General features: G+C 42.6%; 1 protein-coding gene across 11 annotated transcripts in view; it reads right to left on the minus strand.

The window, feature by feature from the left end:
• TBC1D1 (TBC1 domain family member 1) overlaps positions 1-12,930 on the minus strand; it is a 113,619-nt gene that overhangs the window by 80,869 nt on the left and 19,820 nt on the right. The window contains exon 1 of one of the 11 annotated variants that reach the window (XM_040587693.1): positions 1,581-2,025. The exons of the other annotated variants lie outside the window; for them this stretch is intronic. Coding sequence (XP_040443627.1) covers positions 1,581-1,610 — 30 coding nt within the window. The 5' untranslated portion in view covers positions 1,611-2,025. Of the gene's footprint in view, positions 1-1,580; positions 2,026-12,930 lie in introns of those variants that run through there. 11 annotated transcript variants of the gene reach the window in all.

The following is a 12,930-nucleotide window of genomic DNA, read 5'->3' on the forward strand; positions in this document are numbered from 1 at the left end:
TAGTGCTGATCATTAATGGCCATTAAAATAATAAAACTAAACACTTGCAAGGAACCAGCATTGCAATAATTAGTTCTGAAAGCCCAGAAGGCACTCCTGAAAGCTGCTATAAGTGTGTTTCTGCAAGAGCTTCTGTTATGCTCTCTAAAAACGCAGCCAACCTTCTGTGCTACGAGTTCTACCTTGTACCTCCTCCAAGACTAACTCCTCTCTGACTAGCTGCTTTGTCCAGTTGACAAGTGAATAACAAGAGGGAGAAACAGGGGACCCCTTGGTGGCATCCCTGAAGTATTTACTCAATAGCATCACTCATTTTTGACAGCAGCCACCTGTATAAGAGACTGACCTGTTTGTAAGAGCTGGCATGGAAATCAGCTGGTATCATTCCCTTGGATAATACAGCAAATCAGGCCTTATGTCACCCACAAGACAGAGCCACAGTGATGCCAGAAGAGGGAACTACCTTAACAAGTGCTCTACCTGGTAGGTCTTCAGACAGACAAAATAAGCCAAGTGGAAAGAGGAAAGGATACATTTTTATTTTTCCAGGGCATGGCTAAAATTAAGCAAGCTCCTTTTGAAACAGGATAAAGCAAATCCTATCTGAGATTCTGAATGAACGCAACAGAGTCACACATCAAGCACTTCCCTTTCACTATCTTCCCACAGTAGGTATTTCACCCATTACCGATTCAGGGAGAGAGAGGCATAACAGTGATTAAGCAGCTGACCATTTACACCTGGCAAAACAAAAGGGAGAACCAGACTTTATGTGGTTTACCTAGCAGGCTAGGCTGCCTGTTACACTTCAAGATAAAGTTTTTTTCCCAGCTAATTCCTCCAGTTCTTGCCTGTCAAACAGCCGTTTCATCTACTTGTCTGTCATTTTCTACACTTTCTACTTTGCCTCACAACAGAATATCATGCACAGCTCATTTTAAATTCAGAATGACTGTTACTTTGGGGAATTTTTTTTTAAACATCAGCTCAAAACTATATTCTAGATTTCTTTAACCATCTCTATTGCTTTGCATCCATATGTGGTTTCACAGTTACAGTGGAAAATCCTACTGAAGTCCTAGACACAGATGTAGCAGCCAGCACATGACACACGCATTGTCAAACTTAGACAGGTCTCCCATTAAAAGCTAAGTTACTGTTCTTCATAAATTCAGAGTATGACAAAACCCAGGAAAAAAGTCCAAAACAAACAGTGGGAGTGCTGTTACACACTCCCCAGAGCACACAAGAAGCGTCAGACTCCAGCAGGCAGTAAGCCCACACCTTCTGTGCAGTTTTAATTACCGCTCTCCCCTTCCACCGATCCGGAGCAAGGCAGAGCAGCCGGCCAGAACTGCAGCTTCGCGTTTAACCCCTCAAGCCAAGCCAGGAGTTTATCCGTTTGCCTTCCCTGGTCACTTTGAGCGCGTCTCCTTTTCCCCGGCTGAACAATACAGCGGGGCTCTGCTCCCTTCCCAGCGGCGGCTGACTTGCCTTAAAATTACACGCGAACGTCTGCAAACTCTTAGGCTGGACTTTCCTCCCCGAGCGCGGCGGACGGCGGACGCGGTGCCGCCTACCTTAGCCACCCAGCTGAACAATGGTGACATCCTACGATCTCCGGCTCCGGCGCGGCGGCCGGCGGCGATCTCCGGCTGCGGCCGCTCCTCTCCGCCTCGCCCCACTGCCGCCCGGCTGCCGCCCGCCGCTCCCGCCGCCTCATGCGCCGGGAGGGGAGCCAGCCCGCTCGGCCCCCGAAACCTTCCCCGCTGCCGCGCCCGAGCGCCAGCCGGCGGGACCGTGAGCTCGCCGCGCCGGGCAGGCTCCCCGCGGCGGCGCCGGCTGCTGCTGCGGCGCTGCCGGGCGGGAAGGGAAAGGAAGGGCCGGGGCCGGGGCCGCGTCCCGCCTCCGCCTCCACCGCGCTCCGCCTCCGCCGCGGCGCCCCGCGCCGGGCTGCGGCCGCCGTCCCGGGAGGCGCGAAGGGAGCGGGCTGGCCCTGCGGCAGCACGGCCGGCGGGCAACGCGGGCAGCCGCCTGCGCCGCACCGCGCGGTGCTTCCGCGCAGTTCAGCGCGAAAGGCAGGAGTCGCAACTATTACAAAAAATGAAAAAATCCCACGTGGTCCACGTCGCTTTCTGGGAATACGCTGGCATCCAAGTCTCGCTTAACGCTGACGGATCGAGCCAAACATCACCTGTTTGAAACCACTGCGAAATGTTACACCTCCAGTCGGGCTCCCCGTGGACGTCACCCAATGGCATCTGACATCACACACCAGTAGCTCCACTTGCAGAAATACGCGCTCGAAGGCGAGAATCAGCAGCGGTATGGCAGCGGTCAGCAGTACACATGCTGCTGGCAGGCCAAGGGACACTACCTGCCACCCGGCCAGGGAAGGTGCTAACTCCTGCTGGCACTCTGGCTGGACTGCCTGTGAACACCTCGCTTGCAAACACCCTGCCTGCGAACACCTCGCCTCCCCAGTGGCTGTAGGGCTGCCTGAAAACAACTCACTCTCACTGGCCTCAGTTTGGAGGAAGGGCACAGAACTGGGGGGAGGAAGCTTGGATTTCACAGGAAATAATTCATTGGGTCTAAAGCAAAAAGCCCTTTATTTTCCATCACCTCACAGAAACAAAATGAAGAACTCTATCTGCAAAATCGTAAAAGAAAAACATAAGGCTCTGTTCAGCACTTCTTCCTAATAACATTCAGCTCTTCAAAGTTAGATGTGAAAGTGCCAAATTCAGCTCTTCACTCTGCCCAAAGACACTCTCACCGAGACAGTCACCTCACTGGGACAGTATCCTGCATGTGCTTGCACTTGCATGTTGAATATTCCAGGGCCAATGAAATAATCTCCAGGTTTAGAGCTGACACTGTTCCACTCGTCCACAGTTATTAAACGACCACAGGAGCAAAATAGTCACACACACACACACACTGGGGAGAAGCAGAGCCAATGTCACGGCTCACAGTGGCAGAAAAGGAGCAGTTTTGGACCCTGCCCCAGACTGCATGATCCTGCAGCCCTGGGTCGGTTCATACAAAGCAAATGAGGCAGAGAGTTGTTTCACCCAATGCTGGGTGCATAATGGGCCATGGTGGGCTGAGGGGGCAACACAAACCCAGCTCTTTTTAGGTCATACCTGTCGCATCCGCAATACCTAAGCATGACACTTGCACCCACTTCCTCCTGAGGAACAGAGAAACATAAACCAACAAACTAGCATGCTGATGCAGAACAGTAACACCTACCCAGAAAAGGGGGCATGAAACAAAGGGCTGCACCAGTGAAGTATGATACCTCTGCCAACTCATCACTGAGAATGGAGGTACCTGACTGTGGCGGATGCATGAGGTGGTGCGTGGCAGTGCATACCCAGCTCTGGCCTGGCCTGGGTCAGCTCAGCTGGTGGTGGTGCAACTAGGGAAATTGCTGCCACTGGATGTTAGCGCACACTAGCTAAATACTTGTTTACTCACCTGCAAAATTGCATCTTGACCAGTTTCGTTAGCTTGCTCAAAGACACACAGCTAATCAGAGAAAGAAACTGATGTGAGAATTTGAAATCCTTTCCCTGAGCAACATTTTTGAGGGAGCCACTAACCATGTATGAGCTAATAAACCAGCATGCAACTTACTTATGGTGACCTCCTCATGGCTGGAGAGCCCAAAGTCTGCCTGGATCTGCTTTTTAATCAACTTAAAACCTACACAACCGTTTCTGGAATTAAACTCATATCAAATACATTTCACATTTTCATAAAAGGAGAACAGAGTTCAATTTTCTAATAGCTTTTCACAGGTTAAAGTAGAGGTGATTCACAGGGATGGCCAACAGCTCCTTCTGTCATTACATCAGTGGCCATGGACAGTTTGATTGCACAGGTGTTCTTAGACATAAGCTCCATAAATGACTAATATGACCAACGCTCACTCTGGTGGTGTCTCCAAAGGTGTATTGGCATAATAGAGAGAGAAATTGTCACTGCTGCTACTGTTCATGATGTATAACATGAATAACAACATCTGTTCTCAGGGATTTAAACTAGGCACCTTAAAAGAACACTAGAAGTATTATCATCTGAAGTACAGAACTGAGTCTGCTTTTATTTCATAGATCAACTGAGGGCAAGAGCAAGGCAGAGTGTTCCTCATTTATGCACTGCTTACAGTTGTATAGTACCTCCACTATTTGGTGGTAGCATTAGAATTGCATTTCTCTAACACTGAGTGTGAACAACGTTATTTCTAAATAATTATTTCTTGCCCTTTCTCTGAGGAGATCCTGCCTGCTTGGGAGTTTTTCCAGCTCCCTCTTTCTGACTGACACCCTATCACAGTTTTAAATAATACACACATCTCGGCTGAATCCACATTAAATGCTCATGTCAGTCAGATGTGCCTTCTCACCCTGACTGCAACTGGCTCAAAGAGCCATCCCCAGCATGTCATTTCACACTACTTAGCTTCTAAACCTGTTGCATGCAATTGTTATAGTGATGTCTGTATGACGTTAGATGAACTCTGAAATCTTCTACATGCTTCTACAGACTGGGAAGAAGAGTGGTCTTGTGGTGAAGACACTGAATTAGGAAACAAGAGTAACAGTGAATGAATTCCGGCTTCTGCTGTCAACATGACTTTCAGGCATGCTACATCACTGTTATCCCTGCTTTAGTTCATCTGTTAAATGGAGATGATAACAACAAGCCTTGAAGAAAGGAGGAGTGGGCACTTTGGCATTTGGGAAACAGCTGGAAGCTAGGCTTAAGTGTTCAGTTATGAAAACGTTTGGTAATGCATGGAATTCATCAGTGTAAATGAAAAGGTCCCTGTGTTGCTCACCTTCCAAAAAAGATAGATTTAGTAATGTAGTAGGAACAATAACTGCATTCATTTCTCAGGATGTTCAACTTTCTAAAACCAGAACTTCTCTATTTTTCTATTTTGTTTGGCTTGTGCAAGTAACCGTCTCTCCAAAAATACTATATATCCATTTTAGGTAAATGGAAAAAATAAGGGCCAGGGAATAACATCTGTATTGCATAAACAGTAAGCAGCATTTGACACCATCTTATCTAAGCATATGATCTTTAAAAAAAACAAACCAAAATACTCAATCCTGTGAACTGTTCCATGTTATCATGGAAAATATTAGCAAGATATTTGTGGCTGTTTGTAAAACAGTAGCAATGAAAATACTTCAAAGCCACAACTTAAAGCTTACATCATCAGAAAGACGATCTTTCAGTTTTACAGGTGTCCTTCACAAATTTAGACAAATAGCCTCATCATTTCCCCTCCAACAAAGCTCTTTCCATTAAAAGAAACCATCTGGAGATAAGGAAAGTGATGAGAGAGACAAGAAAATATTAAGAAGAAAGGAGGCTGCAGTCAGCCTTTTAACTCTAAAGAGGAACATTTTCCGACTCATTCTCCTCTGATTTCAGCTTTCTTCAGGTTTAGTGGCTCTAAGTATTTTTGAAAGTCTTCACAGTATACCACCACAGAATGAAGTCTCGCAAGAAGTTGCATTAAGGGTATAGCTGCAACTGTATTACCCGAGAACTGGCCTCTCCTGTTGCTTTTGTGTTCACTCTGGTGGTAGTTTTACAGCAGATCCCATTGCCTTTTGAAGCTTTTTCCTCAGGAATGATCTCCTCTGCCCACATTCACTGCTACAAGTTTCATTTATCTGTTTTTCCCCTGTAAACAAGAAGTCTTCGTAAATTCAACTGAAAAAATGCAAGTGAAGAATATGCCTGCCAGTAATTACCACTATTCATTATTTGGCCTTTGTTTTAAAACATCCACATTTTTTATTCCTTTATTACTTAGTTTTCACCACTCATTAGGATTTCCTTGAGTTGTCTCATTCCTTCCCATTTCAAGTCATAGGCTAGATGGTTTCTACTTTATCAGATTAAGAAGATTGAAACTACTGTGACAGTACTCTGTCATGTGAATTCAAAAGGTAATAATGTTTTAATACAACTATGTCTAAGAACCAAAAGACACCAAAACATAGGTGCCTATTTAAGCAAAACCCAGACTTCTATAGCACCTTCATATGATGCAAGATACAACAAGTGATTCACCTGGATCCACTGAAGGAAAACAGTTAAGAATCCTCTGTATTTCATCTTATCTAAAGACTCAATCAAGCCTGACTAACTGGCTTCTGAAAAGATACTGTGGTGAAGAGTGAGCTTTGTTACTTCTTTTGGCTAAACTATAAGCAAACTTCTTTTTTCTCAATACAAAATAAAATAAAAGATTAAGCACAAAACCACACCATCTCACCAAGCAAGATCTGCATCAGCCCCCTGAGGAGAGACAACAGCAAGACCTGACTGGCAGTGGCTGTCCCCTTGATGAAAAGTGCATAGGAGCCCACTGCCCTGAGCTGCACATCCATGCTAAAGATGAAATCCAGCTTATGCCAAAGGAAATGGGATTACTTCCTTTGTGGTTTCCAGATACTCAGTGGAAACAGAGATGACAACGTTTTGGGTCATCTTATTTGTACTGTTAGTGAATTAAGAGTGTAGACTGAAGTGTTTTGGCTATCTGTTAACCAGTAGCAAATACAAAAAATGCAAGACACTGCATGCCAGTGCCCAGAGAGAACATGCAATTCACTCCCCATGTAGCAGACAGAAGAGAACAATTCCTCACCAGAACACTGGGCACCGACTCAACAGTGGTGCCCTTTCCAACCTCTCCTGTAGGCTTTAGCTTATAGACGATTGCTTTTTCAGCCACAAAATTTATAACTGCTAAAATGCTTTGATACAAGTGACATTGGCATTTCCTGCTCAGGAATTAAATGCATGAGGACAGGTGTAACAGAGAAAAATAGCTTTACCTTCAACACCTGAAGTGGGCTACAGGAGAGAAACTGATGCTGTACATCTAAAAGTGTGCTCTATCTCACCAAGGAACATGATACATACTAAAGGTATGCACAAAATCCAGGTACAGAGGGAAAGCAACACAAAGAAAAAGAAACACAGGTAACCAAGGCTATACATAATTAGTGTAACAATAAACACAATCTAGCTTTAGGGTCCTGGTGCCCATTCATAAACATTACGGCTATCTGATGCAAAAGATTAATCTAGACTGAAATCATCCTGCCACTTCAAACACTTCCAAAAACACTGATGAGTAAACTTTGGATTGGCAAACTTTATGCTGGATTAAGTATTTTTCATCTTCCAACAGACAGAAAAAAAAACAAAACCCAAACCCCAAAACTTAAAGCTGTCAGGAACTTTGCCATGGGTTCTGACTAATTCCATTCAAGCATGATCATAATGTCTGCATTTGGCCAAGATCAAATATGCACTGCTGAGTGATCAACAGAGTAGATTTTTCTATAAATGAGTAGAAAATCACAACCTGAATCTGCAGATCAATCCAGGCAGACTTTTGAAGAGATCACTTTTTCTGAATAGTTGGATCCAAAAAACTCACAAGGACAATGTGGCAAATGAACAACAGGGGAAACTCAGTGCATAGTGGGGAATTGCCACACAGAGACATCAGAGGTTCCACATATTTATTCTATTTTGTGACAGAGGGTTTTCTGGCTATGTGACATTGGAGCAGGAAGAATGGAACACAGGCAGAGCAAACTGGCAAACTGCAGAAGCAGATTACCGAGCTCAAAACAAATGGGGATGATCCCAGTGTGCAGTGACAGACAGAGGTGGAACTCTTGAGGTTATCAAATTAAGTCTTGCTTGCGGCTGAAACTGTTGGATATCTCCCATTCTTCTCCCTGCAGGGCATATTTTTCGGTCTTCTCAGTGTCACCAAGCTGAGGGACAACTAGCTGCGCTCTCCAGGCTGCTGAGGCAGCACTGGGGGACAGAGCAGCAGCCACCACACAGGGATGTCACACACCTGTACAGACACCATGACACAACTGGATAAAAATATTAATGATGCAAGACTGTTTATTTTTAAAATCCCCCCAACAACAGGACATGAAGGATGGGAGAATTAAATGGGGATTAATGTCCCCTGGCACCAGATATATGGCCATGGAACAATTGTACCCCTTTTGTCCAGCCTCCCACTGCTTCCTTGTGGCAAGCATTGAAAGGTCTCAGGAGAAAAAAACCCTCTCAAAGTTTAAGAAGTATTTTCTGAAATGCAATTAAAAGTTATATTTGAAGTGTTCCTTGATCTTGAAACTTACACAGTTAACCCAAGTTACTCAGATAGGAAGAAAGACACTTAATTTTAAAGTATGTCTCATTTCCTTTGTGGAGAAGCACTACCTCACAACAGGAAAGAAAAGTTTAAATACTAAGTATTTCTACATCCAATAATGGGTAAGTTACATAGTAACAAAAGTCTAGAAAATGTTGAGGAGAACTAGACTGCAAATAGAACATGACAACTTTCACTTGACTAGTTAAAATCAAAACAATTACAAGATTTATCAATTCCCCATGTGCAATGGGAGATAGATATACTATGAATGTCTATTACATGGGACTGCATGTTAGTTAAGACGTCCATATTAACTTTATCCTACTACAACACTCTAGTAAAGAATAATATAAAAAAGCATTTTTAATAAAAAATTTAAAAAAGCCTAGCTCTTTGTTCACATGATTAACTATCAACACAAAAATAGTCCCACCACCCTAAGCATATATACTTTGTGTACTTCAGTTGCAACAGTAGGAGACTAGGAAAGTATATCGAGTTCCACAGTATGGAGAGTCATGAAAAGTACCCAGTCTTCTCAGTTCTTCACAATTTACTTAATAGATCTATTTCTAACAGCACTAATTTCTCATAACTGAATGCAGCTGCAAACCCCATAGACAGTATATAGATTCGACTGGATTTTTACTGTAGTTCAAATACTCCAAAGCAACATTAATTTCAGTAAACTGAAAAAAATCAACAGTTAGAATAAAACTTTTAAGTGTTAACCATTCTGCCCCCAACCCATAATACTCTTAGTTCTGCTGGAAAGAGCTTAACAATAAAAAATACCAGTTCAGGTTTATCTCTCAGCAGGTGTAGGGTCAAAAACTTACCTACAGTCAATGAAGCTATTTAGATATGATGAGCACCTATGTGTAAAAACTACTCATTTGAGAAGGATCCACCAAAATCACAGACCAAGCTGTTACTATATCCTTACGCATCTTAAAGGTAGATAACAAAAAGAGGAAACAAATACCATATTGTCCTGTTCTTTTCCAGAATCAAGCTGAAGAAATTTTAATTTCTGTAATGTTGCCCTCATATTATAACCTCCCTGCTGCAGTGCTCTTGGACAAAACCCCAGGGGGAGAACTGCAGCAGTCTGCTGAGAACCACAGCAGTCCCTCACAGCCGATTAAGAAGTGCACTCAGCAATCTGCCTGGCCCTCGCTCCACACTGCTTTTTGTCACCAACCTTCCATTTGATTACAAGCTGCAGCACAGTCCTTCCCAAGATGTTTCCTGTGTAATGTGGAATTGAGAATATCACTGGAACTTACTAATGTAATAATTTGCATGTACAGTCATTTCATACGGTGCATACAAATCTGCCTTTTTATTAAATTATCTAGGATTTTTATTTTGCTGTGTCGTGCTGTTGATGATATTCCTTCTCGGCTATCTTGCAAGTGGAAAGTTTTATCAGCAATGTTCCCTTGCACTTACTTTTAACTTACTGTTTCTTATTTCTCCCCTTCCTACCCTCTTCTCAGGGCTTATTGACACATCAAGTGTATCTTTGGCAATGACATGGACTCTTTCGCTCTTCTGCTTTTATATTTTTCTGGCTAAGTCATACTGTCTTTCAATTATAGCAAAAGCTGCAAAACGGTAATAAACCACCTTTTAAATAAGATTCAAATACTGTCTCTAACAATCTGAAAAAACACTTTCCCCATGATTCAGCTTTCCATTCAGAAGTTTGCAGCTCCTGGTTTCATTACAAATGACATTCCACATTTAGTTATTTTAAGCCAATTCCATTGTGACTCCTAAAAATTGTGAAATACAGCACACAATACAGAGATTTTAAAAATATAGCAACAGGTTTTGTCCTTATGGCTCTTCTGTGGTTTTGATAAAGCTGTATCGCTTCAAAGAGCTCAGGATATATTACTGTAAGACACCAATGCACATTTCAGCCACATGTGCTGACTGAGCTTCCGCTCATCTGCCAGAACAATGGAAGCCTTCATGTGCTGAGTCAGCTATCCCACAACCACAACCCACCAAGACCAAATGCATTCCCTTACTACAGGTTTCTTTAACCATGTCTTATCACTGAAAATGCTAGATAGCTGCATCATTTCATGTAAGACTCCTGGAGTAGGTAAAGTCTGGGAAATGAGTACATATTTTAAGGAATAAACCCCCAAAATATTATTTGATTTCTGATACACTACTGAAATAAATAAAGTTATAATAAAATAATCATGGGCCAACTCTGCCATTTCCTCCCTCCCAGGCATTCCCTGTACCAATAAGAAATTCTGGCATTCCAGGAGAAACCTGCACACAGCTGGATGGATGGGCTGGACAGCTGAACTCTTCACTCAAACTATCTGGTGAGTACAGATACCACTGCAACTTCTGAGTCTGAGCTCACATATTTGAATGTGTTTACCGGCACAAAGACCCAAATGAGTAAGTAAACCTCAGAAGTTAGCTGAGCAGGGTGTTTTACCCCAGGTTGTAATGAATTCTCAAGTCTCCTGTTGGTTTCAATCACAATCTATGAGGAAAATATAAAGTAGATTTAATTAATTTTCCCAGTTTGTTTCTAACATGCAAAAAGCTATAATATACACAAAGCCAAACATGAATCAAGTATTACATTCTCTCACTGTAGATCCATAATGTCATCCCCATACACATGCTCTGGTTTTGCTCACAACCCAGTTGGGAATACATACTGCCTAGTAGTTTAATTCAGATGATGTTTCAAGCTGGCATCAAGATTTCCAGAACTGACTGATATGCACATGCATATATGTGTAAGTCACATCACTGAGGGTTATCCAGGTAAGGAAAATTTGTCACATACATAGCTTTTTTATGGTTTGTTAGAAGTACACAGTCTCAACTTATGTGAAGGGATTTATCCTGAGACCTTGACAGTTTGTATTCTGTAACTTTAACAAGAAATGTACCTCTAAATCAGAAAGCTATGTTTTGTTTGTTTGAGGTTCCTGGGAACCCACTGAAAACCTCCTCCCAGTAAAAAGGAAGCCTGCATGCAAGCAATGCACACACTCTGAGGTTTGTTGTCCCCTGGATGTATCTAGTTCATTGCAGAGTCAATAACATATATGTAAAGAATATTCTGAAGTCCTGCAAGTTTCGAGAAGAGAAACTTTGGTCCTTATCCAGGTACAAGCATATTATATCAAGCTCAGAATGTAACTGAGAGATAATATCTTCACATCTATCAGATACTCTGCTGAGGGGAACTGAGGTGTCCCAGAACATCAGCTGATGCCAAACACTAACCCCAGGTAAGCACATCTTGTTTTGTGAATTTTAATCCTAAGAATAAACTCCAGGAACACTAGTATTCAAGTTCTAGAGACAGCATCTTTATTGTTGGTTCCTGTGCTAGCTCACTGCATAATAAAATATCAAGTCATTACAATACTTCTACAGGCATTCATTGCCAAAAAAAACCCAATAAAATCCCAAACAAAACTTCAAAAGGACAATTATTTTTTTTTTTGGGGGGGGGGGGGGGGGGAGGGGGGGGAAGTGCAAAGGGAGTAATGGTATTGAAATTCTTAACAAAAGCCCACCAGGGTCTTTTAATTGATTTCAACAAGTCTTAGATTAAGCCTTCAGTATCTCTAAGATAAGGTGAGGAATTCCTTTGCTGGTGGAAAGCAAGAGCAGGAGAGGTGGAAATTGTCACAGCTACAGCTGTATCTTACATTTGCTCTGGACAGCCACTAAGTGGCACTTAAACACCTCATCTTAAACCATGGTGAATCTGCAAACTGTTGGGAAAGGAGGACGGCAGGGGGGGAAGGAGTTATGAGCTCTGGGGACTAATCCCTTTTGAGAACAATGAAGTTCACTTCCTGCAATTAGAGAAACTTCCTACGGGCCTGACTATGAAAATGTTACTGGCAGAAATGCCTTACGGTGCTCTGCGAAAGAAGAAACACAGCACAGAGCTCCGCAGATGCGACTGTTTCCTCTCATAAATCCCAGTTCTGCTTCGGGAATCGGAGTGCCTCGTTCCAGTAGATCATTACCCGCTATTGTGCCATTTTGAAATATGCACTTAAACCAGGAAAATGAAAGCGCCTCATCACTCCTGGACTGAAGGCCAAACTAAAGGGGCCCTAACGTCTTAACACAACTGCTAGAAATGCCGCCGAGTTCAGCCTCGGTTAGAGATCTCTGCAGGGACCAACGCTATTTGTACTTGGAGATGCACATTAGAATGTGATTTTAGTAGTCAGCAGAGAATCAAAAAGTGATGAACGGGGCTTTGCTTTTCTTAAGGCTTTAGTACATTATTGCTTCCTAGACATGTGTCATTCTCTCATTTGCATTTTTAATCAAAGAAAGAAACCCGATTTTCCTAATAGTGGTGTTGAATCAACTATGTTAATTATCCTGAATATGTTAATGAATTACAGTTATCAGGTTTTTTTTTAATCTGCTTTTAAAAGTGCTTCTGTTTCACTAAAAATCTTCCTCAATGAATTAATTACAGAAATTTGAAACCATTTGTCCTATATATGAACAACATAACTGTCGTTGGAAAAAGTCTAAAGATAAAACCAAGCAGAATTATATATACTAGGTATTTTAGGTGCTAACCAAGCAAGCATCTGCAGGCACATTCAATGTCATTATTGCAAGCATGTCTGTTGTCTTCAGTGGAACTAGCCTGAATTTAAGTGCAT

This window comes from Falco naumanni, chromosome 1, assembly GCF_017639655.2.
Source record: "Falco naumanni isolate bFalNau1 chromosome 1, bFalNau1.pat, whole genome shotgun sequence".
Taxonomy (NCBI): Eukaryota; Metazoa; Chordata; class Aves; order Falconiformes; family Falconidae; genus Falco; species Falco naumanni.